The sequence below is a fragment of the Lissotriton helveticus genome, chromosome 7 (assembly GCF_964261635.1).
Source record: "Lissotriton helveticus chromosome 7, aLisHel1.1, whole genome shotgun sequence".
NCBI classification, from domain to species: domain Eukaryota; kingdom Metazoa; phylum Chordata; class Amphibia; order Caudata; family Salamandridae; genus Lissotriton; species Lissotriton helveticus.
In genome coordinates this window covers 439,603,296-439,624,640 of record NC_136068.1, presented here as the reverse complement: position 1 = coordinate 439,624,640, position 21,345 = coordinate 439,603,296, and the positions used below count along the sequence as shown (strand labels likewise).

The 21,345-nt window shown below is 45.8% G+C and overlaps 2 protein-coding genes across 8 annotated transcripts in view; one reads left to right on the top strand and one right to left on the bottom strand.

The window, feature by feature from the left end:
• Positions 1-10,161, top strand: part of LOC144768570 (structure-specific endonuclease subunit slx1-like) — a 497,482-nt gene extending 487,321 nt beyond the window's left edge. The window contains exon 7 of the mRNA XM_078652340.1: positions 9,982-10,161. Within this exon, the coding sequence (XP_078508466.1) occupies positions 9,982-10,146 (165 nt within the window). The 3' untranslated portion in view covers positions 10,147-10,161. The remainder of the gene's footprint in view (positions 1-9,981) is intronic.
• The window catches only part of SGF29 (SAGA complex associated factor 29), a 215,530-nt gene that overhangs the window by 4,598 nt on the left and 189,587 nt on the right, over positions 1-21,345 (bottom strand). The gene's annotated exons all lie outside the window — the stretch shown is intronic.

Below are 21,345 nucleotides of genomic sequence, written 5' to 3'. Positions count from 1 at the left end.
CCTTTTGGATCCGTCTGCCGCTTTTGATACCATCTCTCATAACATCCTGCTAGCCAGACTTAAATCTTGCGGCGTTTCCAACATTGCACTGGCCTGGATCACATCCTTCCTGTCTAGTCGGAGGCAAGCAGTCTCCCTGGGTACTTTTCTATCCTAAGAACGCACCATCACCACGGGAGTCCCACAGGGTACCTCTTTTAGTCCACCCCTCTTTAATATATACATGGCCCGCTTATCTCCCGCATTTCGGTTTACAGGATTGAAACAACATCCTATGCTGATGACACTCAGCTGATCCGGTCCCTTGAGAAAAACTCCACAGAAGCTGAAGAAAATTTCAAAGCCTGTCTTACGGCGGTCATCAAATGGATGAAAAACAACCACCTCAGTTGTAACACGGATAAGACAGAAATCCTGTTGGTAGGGAAAAATAACCTCCTTCAACCCAAGGACTGGTGGCCGGAAGAGGCAGCAGCCCCTCCATCCACTGTGGAGGTGGCCAAAAACCTGGGGGTGTGGCTTGACTCCTCCTTCTCCTTCAGACCCCATGCACTTAAGGAGGTGGGTACATGCTTTGGCCTAATTAAAACCATGAACAAATTATTTGATTTGATACCGCTTGCTGCAAGGAAAACAGTGGCAGTGGCTTTAATACTCTCACGCCTAGACTACTGTAGTAGGCTCCTGGCAGGGGTCAATAAATCAACCCTGAGGAGACTACAGGTAGTGCAAAATGCAGCAGCTAGGTTGGTCTTAAAACTGTCCCGTAGGGCGTCAGCCTCAGCAGCTCTGCAAACCCTTCATTGGCTTGCGTTACACAAAATAATTTTATTCAAACTTCTCCTCAAGACTTTCAGAGCAACTCGCCGATTAGGGCCAGTATCTCTCACCACAAGATTTACACCATACACGACAATGAGGACACTCAGATCTACTTCTGGAAACCTAATTGCCAGGCTACAAACTTAAAACCAGGGGCGGGAAGTCTGCTACGGTGTGAGGGGCAAGGGCCTGGAATTTCATGCCAAACAAATTAAGATCAATGGAATCGGAAAAGCAGTTTTGGAAGTCCCTAAAGACATGCATTAATGGAACTTCTGATGAATCTTGCTTTGCACTCATCTAAATCCTAACTCCTCACTGCTGAAGCTCGTTATCTCATAGCGCCAGGAGGCTCCCTTGGGAGTGACAGTTTGCGCTTTATAAATGCCACATTTCATTTCAGTGTCAGCTGGCCACCAAATATTAGGGGAGAAAGTGTTCTCTTGTCCTAGTGGTAGTATTTCCGTCTTTTCCGAGTTGCACTTTAGATGATTGGTTTTCAACCATTGGAAGTGGATGGTGAGACTCTGCAAATATGTTGTTATTTAATCACACGCACAGAACACTCATTGTGGGGACCTGAACATGTTAACTCTCTTGTGGGGACTTACTCAATAGTGATAACTGGCTATTAAATATAGTCATGGGCACTTGGATAAATGTTCATTTTATCAAATATATGCTCAAATAACATATCCACAGTTAAAATACTGCATGTCCCCTAGAGGTACATAATAGAGGAATCAAGTTACAAATGCATCAGAAAATACCATGCATCAGGATTGCACTAGAGAAATTAAAAACTGTAACCATTTGCTTATGCTCAAAGTCTTAGGAGAAAGGGTCCAGCAGGAGAAAAAGTATTCAAGCAATGCGGTCAAGTGGAAACTCAATGCGATTAGTTACTTTCATTTACGTCAAAGTAAATATTGGACCACATTTCCCTAAGAGTGACATGTTATGTTATTGTCTGCCTAAGGATGGTGTGAGATGATGTCCACAGAAGTAGTACAGGATAATAGTAGTATTATTGCCTCTTAATGGTCTACAACCATGGCAATAGAATGATATTTATTGTTGGTTACTGAAAACCATTACATAAAACCAGAAATACAAAAGTCATCACTTTACAAAAGTTAAAATCAAGGACATTTAAAAAATCAAGTTATATAGTTACTCCAAGAATGCAAAGAAGCCGGGAAAAGGGTTCATGGGCCGGCTGAAGGCTCTGTGATCCGGCCAGTAGAAGTCATCAGCATTGCCCGTACTTGGAAGATAAACTTCCCAAAGGCAGCCATGTGCATAACTCTGGACAGGGTATAAAGGTAAAAAATCCCTTCCTTTGCAGAGCGTGACCCAGAATGTCTAAGTAATGGCCAAAGATAAAGACTGCGGGTCCATCACCACCCCCTTTTGTGCCACAACCGCAGGGCAGGGCAACAGAAAAGAAGATGTGCCAATGACTCCCGTTTATAGCTGCAGAGCCTGCATTCCTGTGCTGGCCTTGCCACACGGATAAAGTTCTTTAAGAGGCAATGGGTGTAATCTATAAGCCAAGATCTTATGAAGGGCTGAACTTCCCACTGCCTGCGTGAGATGCTGTTTAGGGGTGTTCAGGATGTGCGGGAAACACAGGGTCTCATGCAGGTCTTTTCTTCTCCTCAGGGACTCCAGATCCAGTTCCCGTGACCGCGCACGCACTTGTTCTTTAATCGCGTTTTTGATTGTGGGGTATGTAACATATTCAGGATTCCAGGAGTCCATGGCAAGGTTGAGATGGGCCTTAGCCACTTCAAGGGAAGCCGACCAAGGATTCCCTGGCTCTCTGAAAATGCATTTCAGGAGTGTGTTCTCTTGTGCCGCCGTAGTTAGAAAATAATATTTGCTTAAGGCGGCCAGCTCTCCCAGGTTTTGCTGGTTGAGTGAGAACTCCAAGCGAACGAGGGTGTTTCTAGTGCAGCTTGGGAGGTGGAAAGTTTCTTGCATGCCCTGCAATGAATTTTTTCTAGCTCATGGCTCAGTTTACCCGGGAATGCCTGGAGGGCGTAGTTAAGTGCCGGCATGAGCTTGGCTTTAAGCACTCTGTTAATGGCCGTGGTAGACGGACTGTATAGGGAGGCTTGCAGCTTACAGATGGCGTAGGTGATGGATTTACCTTTGGCCTTGATTGACTCAAGATGGGCACTTGGGAGCCCCGACTCCTGAAAGCAAATGCCCAAGTAAATGTAGCGCTGTGTACTTTCCAGCAAAAGATTACCAATAGTCTCCCAAGAGGTAGCATGTGAAGTAAATGATGTTCAAGTCCCCACAGAGATAGTGTGTGATTATAGGAAGGTTGAAGTCCAAACTCAACTGTAAATTTATTCTTGTGGAGTCCTACAAAGATAGTGTAGGATTATAGGAATTTAAAGTTCCCATAGAGATATTGTGCGGCTACAGGGTCGCTCAAGTCCCCACAGAGATGGCGTTTGGTTACTAGAATGTTCAAGTCCTCACAAAGATAGTGTCTGGTCACTGGGATCTTCAAGTCCCCATAGTGACGGTGTGTTATTAGGATGTTCAAGTTCTCAGAGATAGTGTGTGGTTACTGGGATGCTCAAGCACCCACAGAGAGAGCGTGTGTTTATTGGGATGTTCAAGTCTCCACCAAGATAGTATGTGAAGACAATTGTGTTCAAGCCCCTATAATATTAGTGTGTAATGATAATCTTCAAGTCCCCAAACAAGGTGTGAACGTAATGATGTTCAAGTTCAAACGGGGCTAGTGTGTAACCATAGGCATGCTCAAACCTGCACATTAATAGTGTTGCAATGTTCAAGTCTTACAACAATTACATGTGAAGATAATGATGTTCAAGTCCCCATGGAGATATAGCATGATTATAGGCATGTTCAAGTCTCCACATATTGTTTGCTTATAGTAGTGTTCAAGGCCCTGCTGAGATAGTGTATGGAGATTATCATGGCCAAGTACATACAGTGATAGCGTGTACAAATAATGCTATTCAAGTCCTCACAGAGATACTGTGTAAGTACAGGCATGTTCAAGCACCCATATAGTGTGTTAATATAGTGGTGTTCAGGTCACTACTGAGATAGTTTGTGAAGAGAATCATGGTTAATTAACCACATTTACAGTGTGTAAAGATAATGTTCAACTCCCCACAAATTCAAGTCCACACACAGTGTGTTAAAATAATCATGTTCAAGTCATCAAAGTGATTGTATGTAAAGATGATGTCTGCATTTCTACACAGCTAGTGTGAAGATACAGATGTCAAAGCCCCCACAGAAATAGTGTGTGGAAGTAATCTTTTTGAAGTCCCCACAAAGATAGTGTGTGATTATAGTAATGTTCAAGTCCCCACAGAGATAGTGTGTGGTTATTGGGATGTTCAAGTCCCCACCAAGATAGTGTGTGAAGACAATTGTGTTCAAGTCCCTTCAATAATATTGTGTAAAGAAAATATTCAAGTCTCCAAACAAATAGTAAATTAATGTAATGATGGTCAAGTTCAAACAGTACTAGCGCATGACTATAGGCTTGTTCAAACCTGCACATAGATAGTGTGTGGTTATGGGGATGTTCAAGTCCCTACTGAGATTGGGTGTGGAGATTATCATTGTCAAGTCCATATAGGGATAGTGAGTAAAAGATCGCTCTTTTCAAGTACCCATTGAGATAGTGTATGGTTATAGGTTGGTTCAAGCCTCCACATGGTGTATGATTATAGTGTTGCTCAAATCTCAACTGAGATAGAGTGTGAAGATAATCGTGTTCAAATTCTGAGATGGATAGTGTGTAAAGATGATGTTCAACTCTCCACATGTTCGAGTCCCCACACAAGGTTTGTGAAGATAATGTTGTTCGAGTCACCAGAGTGATAGTATGTAAAGATGATGTCCACATCCCCACACAGATGGTGTGTGAAGATAATGATGTTCAAGTTCCACAGGGAAGTGTATGCTCATAAGAATGTTATAGCCCACAATGAAACGGTTTGTGAAAGTAATCTTGTTGAAGCCCCCAAAGAGATAGTGTGTAATTATAGAAATGTTCAAGTTCCCACAGAGTTAGTGTTTGTAGGAAGGTGGATATATGACTATATGGTTACCCCAACTTTTTGCCTAGTGTTTAGCTGGTTTTCGACTTAGTTGGCCTGGGATCCTGCTAATCAGGGCCCCAGGCTATCTGCTATCACTGTAAAATGGACTCCATGTACTTTAGGTACATCTCCAATTGGATATTAGGTCACCTTTGTGAGCCCCTGTATAGTGTTCCTTAGGTACTCAGGGCATAGGTGCATCCAAGGCCTACCAGGGGCTGCAGCATGTATTATGCCACCCCTGGCTGGCCATCCAAATTGACACAACTGGCTAATCACTCAGCTGGGACAAGGTCGTGTAATCACCCCTTGCTTACATACAGTATTCCTATATCTAACCTTATATATAGACACATATGCACCTATAAGTCACTCCTATGGCAGGCCTTAACAATCCTGAAGGCAGAGTGCTTGTTTTTATGTGAGATGGTGCTCTAGCATGAGCTGAGCCTGTCTGCAGCTTTCGGAACCATGTCCTTATAGCTCTTCTATGATATAGCCATACCATATACTCTTAAGTGCATTATAATCCTCGCGGTTAATGCTAACTTTGGTTTGGCTTCATCAAAACATGTTGTGTAAGGTGTGATATGCTTTGGAATACTACCACCCTCGCCAGTTCTGGCGACGGGGGTAGCATTCCACCCTTCTAGAGGGAGAAGACATGTTGTTCCTGTCAATCCCGGTTAAAGTTAACCAGAGCCTCAGCATCACAAAATGGATGCTGCTGCCACAGACACAAGTCTGACCTCCTGCTGCTGGGAGTCCTTCCAGCGAGGGAGGCTTGGACAATAGGTTTCCTGTCTTGGGAGGTGCTAGCACCACCCCCAAACAGGCCATAGTGTATTGGGGCAGGGAGGGCTGAATGAAATGAGACACTGCCTGGGTCACAGAAGGTGCTCCATGCATAGTCCGGTTGAAACCAGTTGCTGGGGCACTCCAGCCCCAGCTCTGGCACGAAACTGGACAAAGGGAAAGGGGTGTAACCACCCCCTTCCCTGGTCCCACCCATAGGAGGGACCTAGCAGGTAATCCAGCCCCTTTAATTCGTATAAAGCTAGGAGCTGAGTCTAGAGACTTTAGATTTATCCTGAACTGAAACTTGAAACGAAACTCTGGACCTTCGACATTCTACTGCAACTAGAAGACTGAAGAATCTCCCTTGTGGTCAAGGAGTGACCACCCTGTGCAAACAGGCACCAACAGCGACATGCCGGTTTGCTTTGTCGACGCTCCCGCCGGAGCCCGAGCAAAGAGCCAGACAGGATTTGGACTTTCAGACTTCTATGACCCCGACTCACATCTGCAGCAGAGCGGAGACCCGTGGAGGCGACGAGATACGCGGGACGGACGTCTTGAAAAACCTGCTTGTTGCTAATTGTGCAGCTTCTGAGTCACCCTCAAAGTGGTGCATTGGGGATTGAGAAGCCCCAGCCCCGAGTCACATTTGCACCAACGCACAGCCCTCCACACTCCACGAGTGCTGCGTGGGGCCTGCTGTTGCCTTTGAGCTCGACGCACCTTTACGGGCACTTGCCCGTTGGCTAGTGGCCTCTGTGAAGGCGATCCTTTGAATCTACACTGCTGGCCTGGTTGCTCCAGGCCTGATCCTGCTTCCCTGAAAAGGAGAAGCCCCCCAGACCTTGCTGGTCTGACTCGAAGCGAATATTCGATTCCTGCGTGGGTTGCATTTGCCAAGGCTCGTTGGGTCCAATCCGGGTCCCGACGCCGCAGACATCTAGATCCATTGTGGGACAGCTCGATTCCAGCGCCTGGTCGTCGTCGACGCCTCCTGGACCTCATGGCTGCAGAGACAAGCTTCACGACATCACCTGATTGCTTCACGACATCGCCTGGTTCCATCCTGGTTCCTTCCTGGTCACTGGCTAGTGACCCAGAATCTGTCCTCTCTGCTTTCAGGTACTCTTCATCCTCGATCCACCCTTGGATCCAACCGGACACTTCTCTCCTGGTCGCTTGCAGCATCTTTTCACAGGTCTCCATAGGATTCAGCGACGAAACCCGACACAACTTGACACCTATGCACCGGCTCTTGTAGGTGAGGTAACGAGAGTACTCCGGTGCTCCTGTGGGTATTGACTATCCAAGTGTCCTAGTTTGGCAGGGGGCCTGGAGGCGGTCCAAGCAGACCATAGCCGACTCTCACAGGCTCGCAGGTTCCTGTGCCCCTGGTCTTGTTGAGTGTCTGGTCCTCTGTGCCCCCTCACACCACCGGGCTGTTGCTACACCGGCTCCGTCCCCCGGGCTCTCGGCGGCCACTCCTCAGCTCTGCACTTCTGGTTCACTTCGGAAGCGGACACTGCCTACTTGAGCCAAACTGCAGTCGCTTCCGCCCCATTATGAACCACCATCACAGACCAGAAGGTGCAAGGATGCCGGAGCCGGGCAAAATTAAAATCTGGTCACCCTGCTACTGGTCACCCCTCTTCAAGCTTTAAAAGCCGGGGGGGGGGGAACAACCCCCACCCCTCCATAAGATACCTTAGGAGCTCCTTTCTCTGACCAGCCTTCGACAGTCTTTGGCGTGTAATTGTACATCTGTGATGACCACAGACTGGAGCCGTCCTGCTAAGCAACTCCCAATAACGGTATCAGCACGGACTGCAGCCTCCGTTAAGTCAACAGTTAATGCAGGGACTGGATTTTATGGCTGTTTACAAATATTCTATTTTATATTCGGCAGGGCTTTCTAAGAATCTGTGGAGAGTTTATGTGTGCTATGTACACAGAATAAACTGTAATTAAACACACAGAACTAGACAGGGAGCGGGTAGGGAGCCTAGGCTGAGAGAAAAGGGGCAGAGACTGCAACGGCAGCGAGAGGAAAAGCTGAAAGGAGTTTGCGAAGTGCAGAGAAATGGAGAACTGTGGAGAGATAAACACAGGAGCGGTGTAAGGCCTTCTGCTAGACCACACACCAAGGACTAGTGCATCCTTGTCTTCTTCAGCATCAGAAAATATTCGCCCGGGCGCCCTATGGGGCTGTGAACCACTACCGCATTGCTAGCAGCGTAGGGTGGCTCAGTGAGCTGAACACTCGTCACTGACAAAGGTTCTGCTCTGGAAGTCATGAGACCGAAACCAACAGGGCACACTTAGATCTTCACCTTTCCGTAGATTCAGTGATTGGTTAGTTTGATTTGATCCTGTAGTATCATACAAGATTAAAATAGCTGACGCTTGTTTTGTGCTATTGCACGCAATTTTCAGGCTTTCTCAGAATTTAAAGGTCGAAGCCAGGGATTGCCAAGTGAAGATAAACCAATGTGGTAAAATTGATTGGGTCACCAATTTATTTTTATGAAGGATTTTGGTAATAATTGGGGGACTGCCGGGGAGGATACCTGCACTAACGTCATTCACACCAGTCACAAACATGGAGTAAGAAGCACAGATGCTGCACAAAGAAACCATCCATACTTCTGCTTTTAGCTCTCAGCTCCACCCTGTGGGATTTCTTCTTTTACCTTCTTTGCAATTCTCACTGAAGATAGTTTTTAGGTTCAGGAAGAAGTTTAAAAACTACCTGCGCAAATGGGCTTTTAGGCTGCAGCACAGCTTACTGTCCTTGCTACAATGAACTACGCCCACTATCGTTGTCACTTTAGCTGATAGTCCTACATCTTGAACCCAGTTACCACAATTTCCCTTAGACAGCCCTCTGAAGCGAGCTGTGCTTTCTGAATACTCAATGTCCAACAAAAAGTACTATCTTCAGTGTATTTGTCTAAATAATAGCACTAGCATAGGTTAGTTTTATCTAATTATGTGTTTTCGCTATGGGGAGGCAGGGAGTGGAGTGTGCCTCTTGTAAATATAATGTAAATTGATACTTGTATAGCGCACTACTCACCCGCAAGGGCCTCAAGGCGCTTGTACGAATACCGCTGTGGAACCCATCCTGGCTTTCCCTGTGAGGTGTCCACTCCTGGGTACCCCCAAGGTGGAGGCCAGGCATCCTTAGCGTTGTGGGGGCCGTTGTGGAGATTAAGCAAGCTATTGCCCAGAGTTGCAGAGTGGGACTCCATGATTGGAATAGGCACCGATGCGAGAATTATCAGGTCCGTGGAATTTTTTAGCCCAAGACCCGCCGAGGCAGGGAATTGAACCCTGGTCCCGGGTTAGACCTCTGCATCAGGGTCTGCCGCTCTAACCATTGAGCCACACTTCTCGCACTAGGCAATCCTCGTTCTGAGTTGTGGAATTGACAGGCACCATTATTGGGCTGCACCAGGTTACTTCGATGTCTTCTCATTCCAGTCAGATGAGTGCTCACCTGCGACTGGAAAATGGTCTTTTGGGGGTTCTAGTGCCCAGTGAATTGCATATTTGGGGACCGAATCTGGCTGTACTGTGATGGAAGCCTTAAAACGCTTGAGTAAGCTAGCCTTTTTCTACAGAAAGCACAGCAGCGGCATAATACATTGAAAATAAAAAGGTATGCGTTGCTGTGCCTCTAAAACACTTTACCTCATTTAAAGCTGGAGTTAATTAACCATGGCTAGAGTGGCTGAAGGCTGCCACCCTGCTCCAGATTTGGAGTGAATGGACCATGTGATAAATTACTGGTATTGAGAGAACAAAACACTATTTAATATTGGCCTGGCTAGTTGACTATTGATCTAGTTTGCATATATAACTTACAAAGTCTGCCTTTGGTTTGAGTAGCACCTACTATCAGATGTTTAACATACATTTAAACAAAATGTTGCATAATAGTTTTGTCTGTCAACATGGCTTTGCTAGGCTGTTCTCACACCCCCTTTATATTATTTGACTCACCTAGCAACTGTTCAAATATAAATAGGATCTATTTTTCATCATGTTTAGTACCTAGATGGTTAGTAAAAAATGGGAAAGGCGAATATTTAATTCTTTGAAATGTTAAGTTTATAGGTTTGTTCTTTTTTTAAATTAAGTGAATTGATAGAAAATGAATGTTTGGAATAAATTTGTTTTCGATGTACATTGTAAATTAATAAAATTGAATGAATTTTCATATATATATATTTTTTTAATATATGTGTTTCAGAGTAATATCGTGGCTCCCGAAGAAGGCGTTTTCAGAAACGCCAAAACGCGCGTCGAGAGAGTATTGTTTGCCACCTACTGTGAATTTTTTAAAAATACTTTGTGTTATTATTTGTATGATAAGTGTATAAAACTTGGTTTGAATTTGTTTATTGTTATGTTATAATTTTTGTATTTTGTATGTGCTATATGTGGTTTTCTTTTAAAATGAACATTTATTAAATGAAATAGAGTTTTTTACCTGAACAAACTTGTGAGAACATTTTTATTTAAAGACCTTTCCATACCAGTTGTCTTATTCATGATATTATTTACACATATAAGTTTTGTCTGTCAATGCAGTCAACCTAATAATTTAAGTCACCTTAAATAATTTACGCATTTTCCTTAGTTGTTAATGTTGCCAGTAGTTTTAACAGTGCATCTGCCATAAGAATCTCACTGTTAGGTGATGTAATTGTAAACTACAGGAAGTGCAGTCGGGAGAGAAGCGTGTGCTTACAGGTGACTCGCGTCCCACAAGTAGGCATATTGGAAATCAAATATACAGAAAGGTCTTGTGACAGTGAAGTTAGAACTGGCCTTAACAAGAGAGCTATGGGTAGATGGGCTAACCTTTCATGCAGCACATAAGTACACCATTACAACGGTCAACGGTACATGCCTACCTCCTCAACAAAAAGAAAGCTATTCAAATTCAAAACACAGTCTGCTGCCCTTTATGGGGCAGAGATATGGGGAGCTTGGTCGAAAGAAAGCTTTTATGGGCCTGATAATAGATTCATGAGATCAATCGTAAGGGTCCCTAAAAGCACCCCATTGATTCCACTTCAAATGGATTTGAACTTTAAAAGAACTGATAACTATGCTACCTTAAGGCCATTAATGTTCTGGGTACGTCTATGGTCAACCCCTGAATTAATTGACTATCGGAAAGGACTCCAGGAGATATTGGGTCTTGATTCCCTGCATTCCATTGTATGGCTCAGGCATGTAAAAAAATGGTTCTTTATCCTGGGCCTATCACAGTTTTGGGAATGCCCGGAAGGGTTACCGTCTAATGCAAAACTCATGGTAAAACACATATTCTGGTCCTTCATCATAACCCGTCTAGTAAGCGGTAACAGTACCGGATCCCTTACCCAAAACTTCTTAAAGTTCAAGGAAGAGCCTTTTTTTGAAACTTTTTTGGACGAGATCGAGCCACCGCTCGCTAAGTCACTATTTTTGAAGTTTAGGTATGGGAACCTTATGACAAGCTGTAATGTTGAACGCTGGACTAGGAAAAATGGGGATGGTGTTGACCCCACATTAGGGAAGTGTGTAATGTGCCCAGGTATGCACATGGAAGACGAGAGACATATCCTTTTTTTCTGCTCAGCGTATGACAAAGCAAGGAAAAAATGGATCAAAGCCTTGTGCAATACTCTAGGAATAAGAACATGCTCTCAGGCGTATAGGATTGCAAAGACTAATACCCTACAAATTGTTGTATTCAGCATTAGCAAATTTCTCCTGTCAGTTTACTATGCAAGAAGGAGGGCTGGTCAACCATTATGAGCAGATAAATTATGTAAATATCTCTGTTAACTAATATGGTGTATGATGTTGCACTTTGAGGATAAATGTAATTGGTGACACTTTTTTACTATGTATTTTATTGGAAATGGTACTAGCATTTTACAATACGATGTTTTTTATTCTCTTTTTAACCTGTATATGCAATTTACTTGCTGTGTGCTAGGCCGTTGTTTTATATGTATCTTTTATGGCTGAAAAAGTCGAAATAAAGATTTAATTGAAATTAAAAATACTTTGTGTTATTATTTGTATGATAAGTGTATAAAACTTGGTTTGAATTTGTTTATTGTTATGTTATAATTTTTGTATTTTGTATGTGCTATATGTGGTTTTCTTTTAAAATGAACATTTATTAAATGAAATAGAGTTTTTTACCTGAACAAACTTGTGAGAACATTTTTATTTAAAGACCTTTCCATACCAGTTGTCTTATTCATGATATTATTTACACATATAAGTTTTGTCTGTCAATGCAGTCAACCTAATAATTTAAGTCACCTTAAATAATTTACGCATTTTCCTTAGTTGTTAATGTTGCCAGTAGTTTTAACAGTGCATCTGCCATAAGAATCTCACTGTTAGGTGATGTAATTGTAAACTACAGGAAGTGCAGTCGGGAGAGAAGCGTGTGCTTACAGGTGACTCGCGTCCCACAAGTAGGCATATTGGAAATCAAATATACAGAAAGGTCTTGTGACAGTGAAGTTAGAACTGGCCTTAACAAGAGAGGTATGGGTAGATGGGCTAACCTTTCATGCAGCACATAAGTACACCATTACAACGGTCAACGGTACATGCCTACCTCCTCAACAAAAAGAAAGCTGTCTTCTGACAATCATTTGGCGACTTCCTGGGTGGCATGCTAGATGCAGGAGAGTGGGAGGCAGTTACAGTTTTTTGTTTTCTAAGCCCGTTGTAGTTAATGCCAAGTGTTCTTGGTTTAGCCAACACTTAATGAAGATTGCCGACAGGTTATGGAAGCTGATTCAGAGTTTGTCAGAATCCAGGAGCTTTTTATCACTAAACATAAACAATACCCAGGGGTATATCATTTATCGGGTTAGATAATTAGCACCTATTAAGAGTTTCTGGGGCCAACATATGGTTTTTGATGCTTAACACATAAAAATTGGCATGTTACAGTAAATATGTACATGTTTTCTTTGTTAAATTCAGCAAATTTCACCTACCAAAAATGTAATGACAGGTGAGATATTTAATGCACCCGATAATTACTGAATGTGTTAAAAGCCACCCAACTTGTAATTCCTATCCTTGGCAAACGGGCTTACGCAGAGGTCAGAAAACACCAACCCACTTTTAATTGGGGCCTGTGACTGGTTATTGGGAAGAAGAGATCAATGTCTCACCAATCAGAATAATGTTTATGAAGCTTCCTTCACTGAGCCAAGGCTTAATCCTAGCATCCTAAATTCAACAATTATTTAATTATCGGCTTTTGTAAAGGCTTAGTTTCATTCTTCTGCCATGTAAGAACTTATTTTCAGGATATACTTGGACAAGATCTCAGGAGTTTTCTGAGGCTCAACAGCATCGTGACTTTAAGGGTGCTCTGCTACGGTAGGCTCATTTTGTCTTCCAGGAATGTTGAACAAGGTAATGATATAAGGGACTCAACACTTATCTCTGGGTGTGGTGTTTTTCTTAAAATAAAATAAGGGGAAATTAAGGGTTCAGTTGCAATGTCTACATAGACTGGCTTGTGTTGTGTTGCAAAATACATAATTGTAAACAGAACATTGCCTAGTGGTACCCTTTTCAAGACCCAGAGTACATCACACTGAGTGGTTAAAAAGTAGAGAAACTTCTTCTAAGTAATTAAGCCCAGAAGTTACCAGTAGATCGGGACTTTGAGCAGTCTGTGAACAAAATGGACCTCTTTCATAATCCTTTTACAGCAACTTACATTGCCCATAAAATTCTGTACTTGTGAATTTGAACATATGTCAACTTCATCAATCAGTTAATATCTAAGTAAGAAGAACAAAGGTTCCATAATACGCGGCAGCAACTTTGGGCAACATGTATATTGAAAAGGGAAGGTGGCCCTGCTGGTGACAGACAACACCACAGCAATATACCATAGCCAAAGATGGGAAGCTTGAAGTCACATCTCTTTGCAAGGTAACAGTGTTTCTCGTTGTTTGAAATACCTCTTTTCCCCACAGGCTCAGTCCTTTGAGAATGTTCTTGAGACTGTCTGCACTGACTAACAAGCATTTGTAATGCAATAGGTCTCGCAGTTACGAGAGTTTCAGCTAATGGCATTGTAAATACCAATGCCTTTTATTTATGTTTTTAAAACAAAAACAAAAATAAAAGACATTATTATTTGCAATGTCAAAAGCTCAAATTCTCGTAAATGCGAGACCTATTGCATTGCAAATGCTTGTTTTAGGATGGGGTGACGACTAATTTTTAGGCTCTCCAGGATAGAACCTTGCGAGAGCGATGCATTGATTAATTTGGTCCAGCGAGGGGAGATGATATGGGAGATAGGCGATTTGAGGGGAGAGGGTATTTGAAGTGGTGATTAGGCTTGATAGTCGCTAAGGTGTTTGTAATATAAAGGAGATCATAAAGTTTGAAGGTTGACCAATAAGAGTGTGAGAAGTTGGCCTGATATGCAGTGCTCACTATTCTAGTGATCACTATGTATCAGTCCAAACAACCCTTATTGATGATTGGTTGTAAGTCAACCTTATAGACCAGCTATCCTAGTAGCATGGATACGAGCAGTCTAAGGCTAAGACTCTAGAGGGCGTGTTAAGCCAGCTGTTTTACCATCACATTACCCCTTGAACACCCAGTGAAAGGACACCACACAAGTTGTTATGAAAATAAACAGTGTATTTATTTATAACAAGACTACCCTGGCTCTTTATGAGACAGGAAGCTAAGCACACAACAAAACTCTTATAAAAATACTTCAAGTCGCACAATTTACACAAATGCCCGAGGGGCACGAAAAACCATATACTACAAAAGTGGAATGCGAATTACTAGCAGGTAAGTAACGATTCTTAGAGGCTTTAGAAACGCTAGGCCTACAATACTGAACACTCCGGTTAGGAGCAGGAGGCCTAGGGGCGCCACGTGCAGAGTGGGAACTCTCACGCGCAAGGCGGGAAAAAGCCTATGGAAGCTAGTATTCACAAAGTTAGTGTTCTCGGGCGAACCCGACTAGGTAGGTCAAAAACGAAAGTGGATCTGGACCCTTGGATAGTGAGGCTATGCTGAGGCACCGAAATGCCGAAGTTACCTAGCCCAGGGGCTGCAGCTGCATAGGTCTGAAAAGACGTCGGGATTCTCCGTTGACGAACCAGGAGCCTGAAGGAAAGGAGTTGCTGGCAGGCGACCAGTGAAGATTGTTCGGGTGATCCAAGCCTGGATCGAAGATAGATGACACCTGAAAGCAGAGGGGACCAAGTTCGTGACTACTAGCCAGTAGTCAGGTGGCACCAGGAGGGCACCGGATGGTAGTCACCTCGACTAGGTGAGTGGGCAACGCTGGGCTCTGTAGTCTCACGGACCAGGAGGCGTTGTCGGCGACCAGGATGGAGGTACGAGCTGTCCCACGATGGATGATGGTCTCGACGTCGCTGGACCCATGATTGGGGCAACAAGTCTTGGCAAATTCAAGCCCACGCGGTGGACCTAAAATGGCGTCTGGAGTGGACCAGGAGGGTCCGGGGTGCTCCTCTCTTGGAAGGGAACAAGGGACAGTCTGGAGCAACCAGACCAGCAACAGTGATGTCGTCGGGCGTCGTTAAGAAGGCCACAAGCCAGCGGGCTAGTAGCCAAACAACACGGTGAGCAGCAAAAAGCAGAAGGGCCCCACGCAGATCGTGGAGATGCTGGGAGGCTGAACTTCGGTGCTGGGGCTGCTCAGGGTCGGGGCTTCTCGGACCCCAAAGCACTCACCAGAGGATCCCTCGGCGGTCGTGCTGGAAAGAAGTCGTGCAGTCTTGAAGATGGCCGGTCCCTCGAGGTCTCGTCGCACCCACGGTTCTCAGCTTGGCTGTAGAGGTGGGTAGAGGTCAGAGGTGCCAGGGAAGCCGGTTCTCGTCGAGCTGGGCAGTCAGATTCCGGAGGAAGGACTTGCAGCAGACCGCAGTGTTCTTAAGATGGTACCTGCGGATGCAGGGTGACTACTCCTTAGTCACAAGGGAGAATCTTGAAGAAGAAATCTTGATGTCCTTTCGTAGAAAGTCGTGTCTTGATTCCAAAGATGATCTAATTTGGAAGGGGGCCTGCTCCTACCTTTATCTTGGAAAAGGGGGCTGGCACGCGACTAAGTCCTGCCCTATGGGTGGGACCAGGAGGGGGGTGGTTACACCCCTCTCCTTTGGCGGGCTTTCCCCAGCTCAGGGGCTAATGTGTGCCCCTGGAACTGGTTCAAGCCGGCCTATGCACAGTGAGCACCGGGGTGCCACTTGCAGTCACCTTCCTCTGTAGCCCTGCCTACCTGGAATACACAAAACCCTGTCTGGGACGGTGCTGGCACCGCCCCTGGCAGGAAACCCTTTGTCCTTGCCTCCTGCTCTGGGAGGACTCCCAGCAGCAGGAGGGCAGACTTGTGTCTCGGTGGCAGCATCCATTTTGTGGATGCTAAGGCTCTGTCTGACTTTAACCGGGGTTACAGGTTACCTCCATGTCGTGTCCCTCTAGAAGGGTGGAATGCTAACCCCGTCGCCAGAATTGGCGAGGGGTTAGTATTCCAATTCGTATGACACCTTACTCGACATGTTTTGATAAAGCGATACCAGAGTTGGCATATAACCGCGAGGATTATAATGCACTTAAGAGTATATGGTATGCGATATCGTGGAAACGGCTAAGGGATAGATCCCGAAAGCCGCAGACAGGCTCAGCTCATGCCAGTGCACTATCTCACACGATTCCAAGCACTCTGCCTTCAGGATTGTTAAGGCCTGCCATAGGAGTGACTGATAGGAGATCTGTGTGTCCATTTAGGTTTAGATATAGGAATACTATATCTAAAGCAAAGGGTGTTTACACCTCCTTGCCCCAGCTGTCGTGCAGCCAGTTGTGTCAGATTTAGTTAGTCAGTCCAGGGGTGGCATAATACATGCTGCAGCCCCTGGGAGACCTCTGGGTGCACCTCAGCCCTGGTTACAGGGACTTGAGAGGGCCCAGTGCCAATTCAGTACCTGGGTACAATTTGGATTAGAGAGAACAGCTAGGCTGTGGGTCTGATTAGCAGGCCCACAGCCAGGGAAAGTCGTAAACCAGTGAAGCAAAAAATCAAAAATCTGGGTGATCATAGGATTGCAGACCCTACTCTCCTACATGACCCCCCCCAAACTTTGGGACAATAAACTAACCTTGACCAGGTGAGTCTTCTTGCTCTAAGTGGAAATACCTGGAGAGCCCATCAGCATTGCTGTGATCAGTACCAGGTCTATGCTCCACTGTAAAATCCATCCCCTGTAGGGAAATGGACCACCTAAGCAGTTTGGGGTTTTCACCCTTCATCTGATTTAGCCACAAGAGGGGCTTGTGGTCGGTCTGAATGGTGAAGTGAGTACCAAACAAGTAGGCCCTCAGCTTCTTCAGGGCCCAAACCACAGCAAAGGCCTCCCTCTCAATAGCTGACCAATTTTTCTCTCTGGGGGTCAGCCTCCTGCTAATGAAAGCAATAGGCTGGTCATTACCATCAAAATTCAGCTGAGACAGAACAGCTCCCACACCCAACTCAGAAGCATCTGTTTGGACAATGAATGGCTTGGAGTAATCTGGACTCTTAAGGATAGGTGCTGTGCACATGGCCTTTTTTAGGTCATTGAATGCTTTCTGACAGCTTGCTGTCCACTGAACTTTCTTTGGCATCTTCTTGCTTGTCAGGTCATGAAGAGAGGTCACTATGGACCCATAATTTCTGACAAACTTCCTATAGTACCCAGTCAGGCCAAAGAAAGCTCGAACCTGAGTCTGGGTGATTGGAGGAGTCCAGTCCTTGATGGCCTGTATCTTACTCTCCAGTGGCTGAACCTGGCCTCCACCTACAAGGTGGCCCAGGTATACAACCTGTGTCTGCCCTATCTGGCACTTAGTGGCCTTGATAGTGAGGCCTGCCTTTTGCAGGGCCTCTAACACTTTCCTCAGGTGGACCAGGTGATCCTCCCAGGTGGAGCTAAAGACAGCAATATCGTCAAGATATGCTGCACAGAAGTCATCCAGCCCAGTGAGGACTTGATTCACCAACCTTTGGAAGGTGGCAGGGACATTCTTCAACCCAAAGGGCATTACCACAAACTGATAATGACCACCAGGGGTAGAAAATGCTGTCTTGGGCCTGGCTTCCTCAGCTAACCTGATTTGCCAATACCCAGCTGTCAGGTCAAATGTGCTTAAGTAGTTGGCAGAAGCCAATCTATCTACAAGTTCATCTGCCCTTGGTATTGGGTGGGCATCAGTCTTAGTGACTGCATTGAGGCCTCTGTAGTCTACGCAAAACCTCATCTCTCTCTTACCACCCTGGGTGTGAGGCTTTGGCACTAGAACTACTGGGCTAGCCCAAGGGCTATCTGAGGGCTCAATGACTCCCAACTCCAACATTTTCTGCACTTCTGTTTTGATGCAGTCTCTGACATGATCAGGCTGTCTGTAGATTTTACTCTTGACAGGCAGACTGTCTCCAGTGTCAACCTCATGGGTACACCAATCAGTTTGGCTGGGTGTCAGAGAGAACATATGTCTGAAGGATTGCAGAACTTGCCTGCAATCCTGTTGCTGATGTTCAGAGAGGCTGCCACAAAAGACAACACCATCTACTGATCCATCATCAGGATTCTGAGTGAGCAGGTCTGGGAGAGGGTCACTCTTCCTCCTGTCCCTCATCTGTGGCCATGAGCAAGCTCATGTCCTTCCTGTCAACATATGCCTTGAGCCTGTTTACATGGAGCACTCTGAGAGGGCTCCTGGGAGTTCCAAGGTCCACCAAGTAGGTGACCTCTCCCTTTTGCTCAATGATGGTGTGGGGGCCAGACCATTTGTCTTTGAGGGCTGCTGGTGCCACCACTGGCTCCAGTACCCACACCTTCTGCCCAGGCTGGTATACAGTCAGGACAGCCTTCTGGTCATGCCAAGCTTTTTGGAGTTCTTGGCTGGCCTCTAGGTTTTTGGATGCCTTCTCCATGTATTCAGCCATCCTGGAGCGGAGACCAAGTACATAGTCCACTATGTTGGTTGCAGGCTTTTTGAGAGGTCTCTCCCATCCTTCCTTCACCAAACACAGGGGTCCCCTTACAGGATGCCCATACAGAAGCTCAAAAGGGCTGTAGCCAACCCCCTTCTGTGGGACCTCTCTGTAAGCAAACAAGAGGCAGGGGATCAGGACATCCCATTTTCTCCTAAGAGTTTCAGGTAGTCCATGAATCATCCCTTTGAGGGTCCTGTTGAATCTCTCAACAAGCCCATTGCATTGTGGGTGGTAGGGTGTGGTGAACTTGTAGTTCACACCACACTCCTTCCACATTGCAGTCAGATATCCTGACATGACGTTTGTACCTCTGTCAGAAACAACCTCCTTAGGGAAGCCCACTCTGGAGAACACTCCAACTAGGGCCCTTGCCACTACAGGTGCTGTAGTGGTCCTAAGGGGAATAGCTTCAGGATACCTGGTGGCATGATCCACCACCACCAGTATAAACTTGTGCCCTGATGCTGTCTGGGGTTCCATTGGACCAACAATGTCAATCCCCACTCTTTCAAAGGGAACCCCCACCACAGGTAGTGGTATGAGGGGGGCCTTTGTTGTGCCACCTGACTTACCACTGGCTTGGCAAGTGACACAGGAGCGACAAAACTCCTTGGTATTCTCATTCATGTGGGGCCAGTGAAAGTGTGAGACAAGTCTGTCCCAAGTCTTTGTCTGACCTAAGTGACCTGCAAGGGGAATCTCATGGGCCAAGGTGAGAAGGAAACCTCTCAGAGACAAGGGGATGACCAGCCTCCTGGTTGCACCAGGCTTGGGGTCTCTTGACTCAGAGTACAGGAGTCCATCTTCCCAGTATACCCTATGGGCACCTGTGGCATTCCCTGCAGCCTCAGCAGCAGCCTGCTGTCTGAGGGGTTCAAGGGAAGGGCAGTCTAACTGTGCCTTCCCCAGGTCTTCTCTGGAGGGTCCCCCTGAGCCCAGAAACTCAACTTGATCAAGTTCAAGCTCTTTAGGCTCAGTTTCCCTCAGCTCTCTCAGATCAGCCTCCTCAGAGACTTGATCCTCAACCTGGGGCAAGGGGGAAGGCAAAGCCTTAACCCTACTGCTCTTCTTCTTGGAAGGTGTCTGGTCCATCCTTTCAGGATCCAGCACCTGTTCAGTGGGGCATCTTCTGGCCTGTGACCTAGTCACAGCAAGCACATGTGCTGGCAAGCCTAACATTTCCATGTGAGTCCTCTGCTCCACTTCTGACCATAGTGATGACTCCAAATCATTGCCCAACAAACAATCAACTGGGAGGTCTGAACTGACTACAACTTTCTTTTGACCCTTCACCCCACCCCAGGAGAAAGCCACAATCGCCATACTATGACTGGTAGCGACGTTGCTGGCATTGGTCACCAGGAAATCTGTACCTGGCATGATCTGTCCAGGGTCCACAAAGTTAGGTGTCACCATGGTGACACTGGCACAAGTGTCCCTATAGGCCTGAGCCATCTTGCCATTAATCAAAGGTGTCTGCCTGTATTTGCCCAAAGTATTGGGACTTACATCAGGGGACATATCCATATCCCCTGTACAGACAAGGACAGCCTGAGTGAGTGTGCCAACTAAGTTGTCAGACTCCTCAGTTCCCAAGGTTAACCCAACTAATCCCTTGGGAGGTGCACTACCACTACTGACTGTACTAGGGGGTGCAGTTGCCTTAGGGGCTGTAGTGGTAGAGGTTTGCCCTCCTCTTTTGGTGCACTCACTAAACCAGTGAGACTTACTTTTACAGTACTGGCACCACCTTTTTGACTGGCCTTCTTGAGTCTTCTTCTGGGAAGCCTGACCCCCACCCTCTTTGGTTTGTTGGGGACCTGGTGAAGACTTCTGGTCATTTTGTTCACTCTTAGCATTACCCTTCTGGTCTGCTTTCTTCTGACCACCCTGGTTCTGGTTCTGGTTCTGCTTGATCCTTGTTCTGACCCATTTGTCTGCCTTCTTTCCCAATTCTTGGGGAGAGGTCAGATCTGAATCAACAAGGTGCTGGTGCAACAACTGGTTCTGACAATTATTTAAAATTTGTTCTCTCATCATCAGATTATACAATCCTGTGTAATCAGTAACCTTGCTACCCAGCAACCAGCCCACCAAAGCCTTAGTGGCACTATCCACAATGTCAGACCAGTCCTGAGACTGAGTTTTCTGGGTGTCTCTGAACAGCAACCTGTACTGCTCAGTGGTTAAACCAAACCCATCAACCAGTGTATTTTTCAGGACCTGGTAATCATTAGCATCCTCCACTCTTGTAGTGAGGAGCTTGTCTCTACCTTTACCATCAAAGGAGAGCCACAGTATAGCTGCCCACTGACTCTGGGGAATGCCCTGCACAGTGCAGGCCCTCTCCAAAGCAGCCATCCATTTCTGGATGTCATCCCCTTGCTTAAAGGGGGGCACTATTTTTGTCAGGTGTTTAGTGTCTAAACCCTTCTCTCTATCTCTTGGGAGAATGCTGCCACCAGTGGGAGCTAACCCACTCATCTGCTGCTCTCTTGCAAAGGCAAGCTTCTCTTTGGCCAGGGCAAGTTCTTCCCT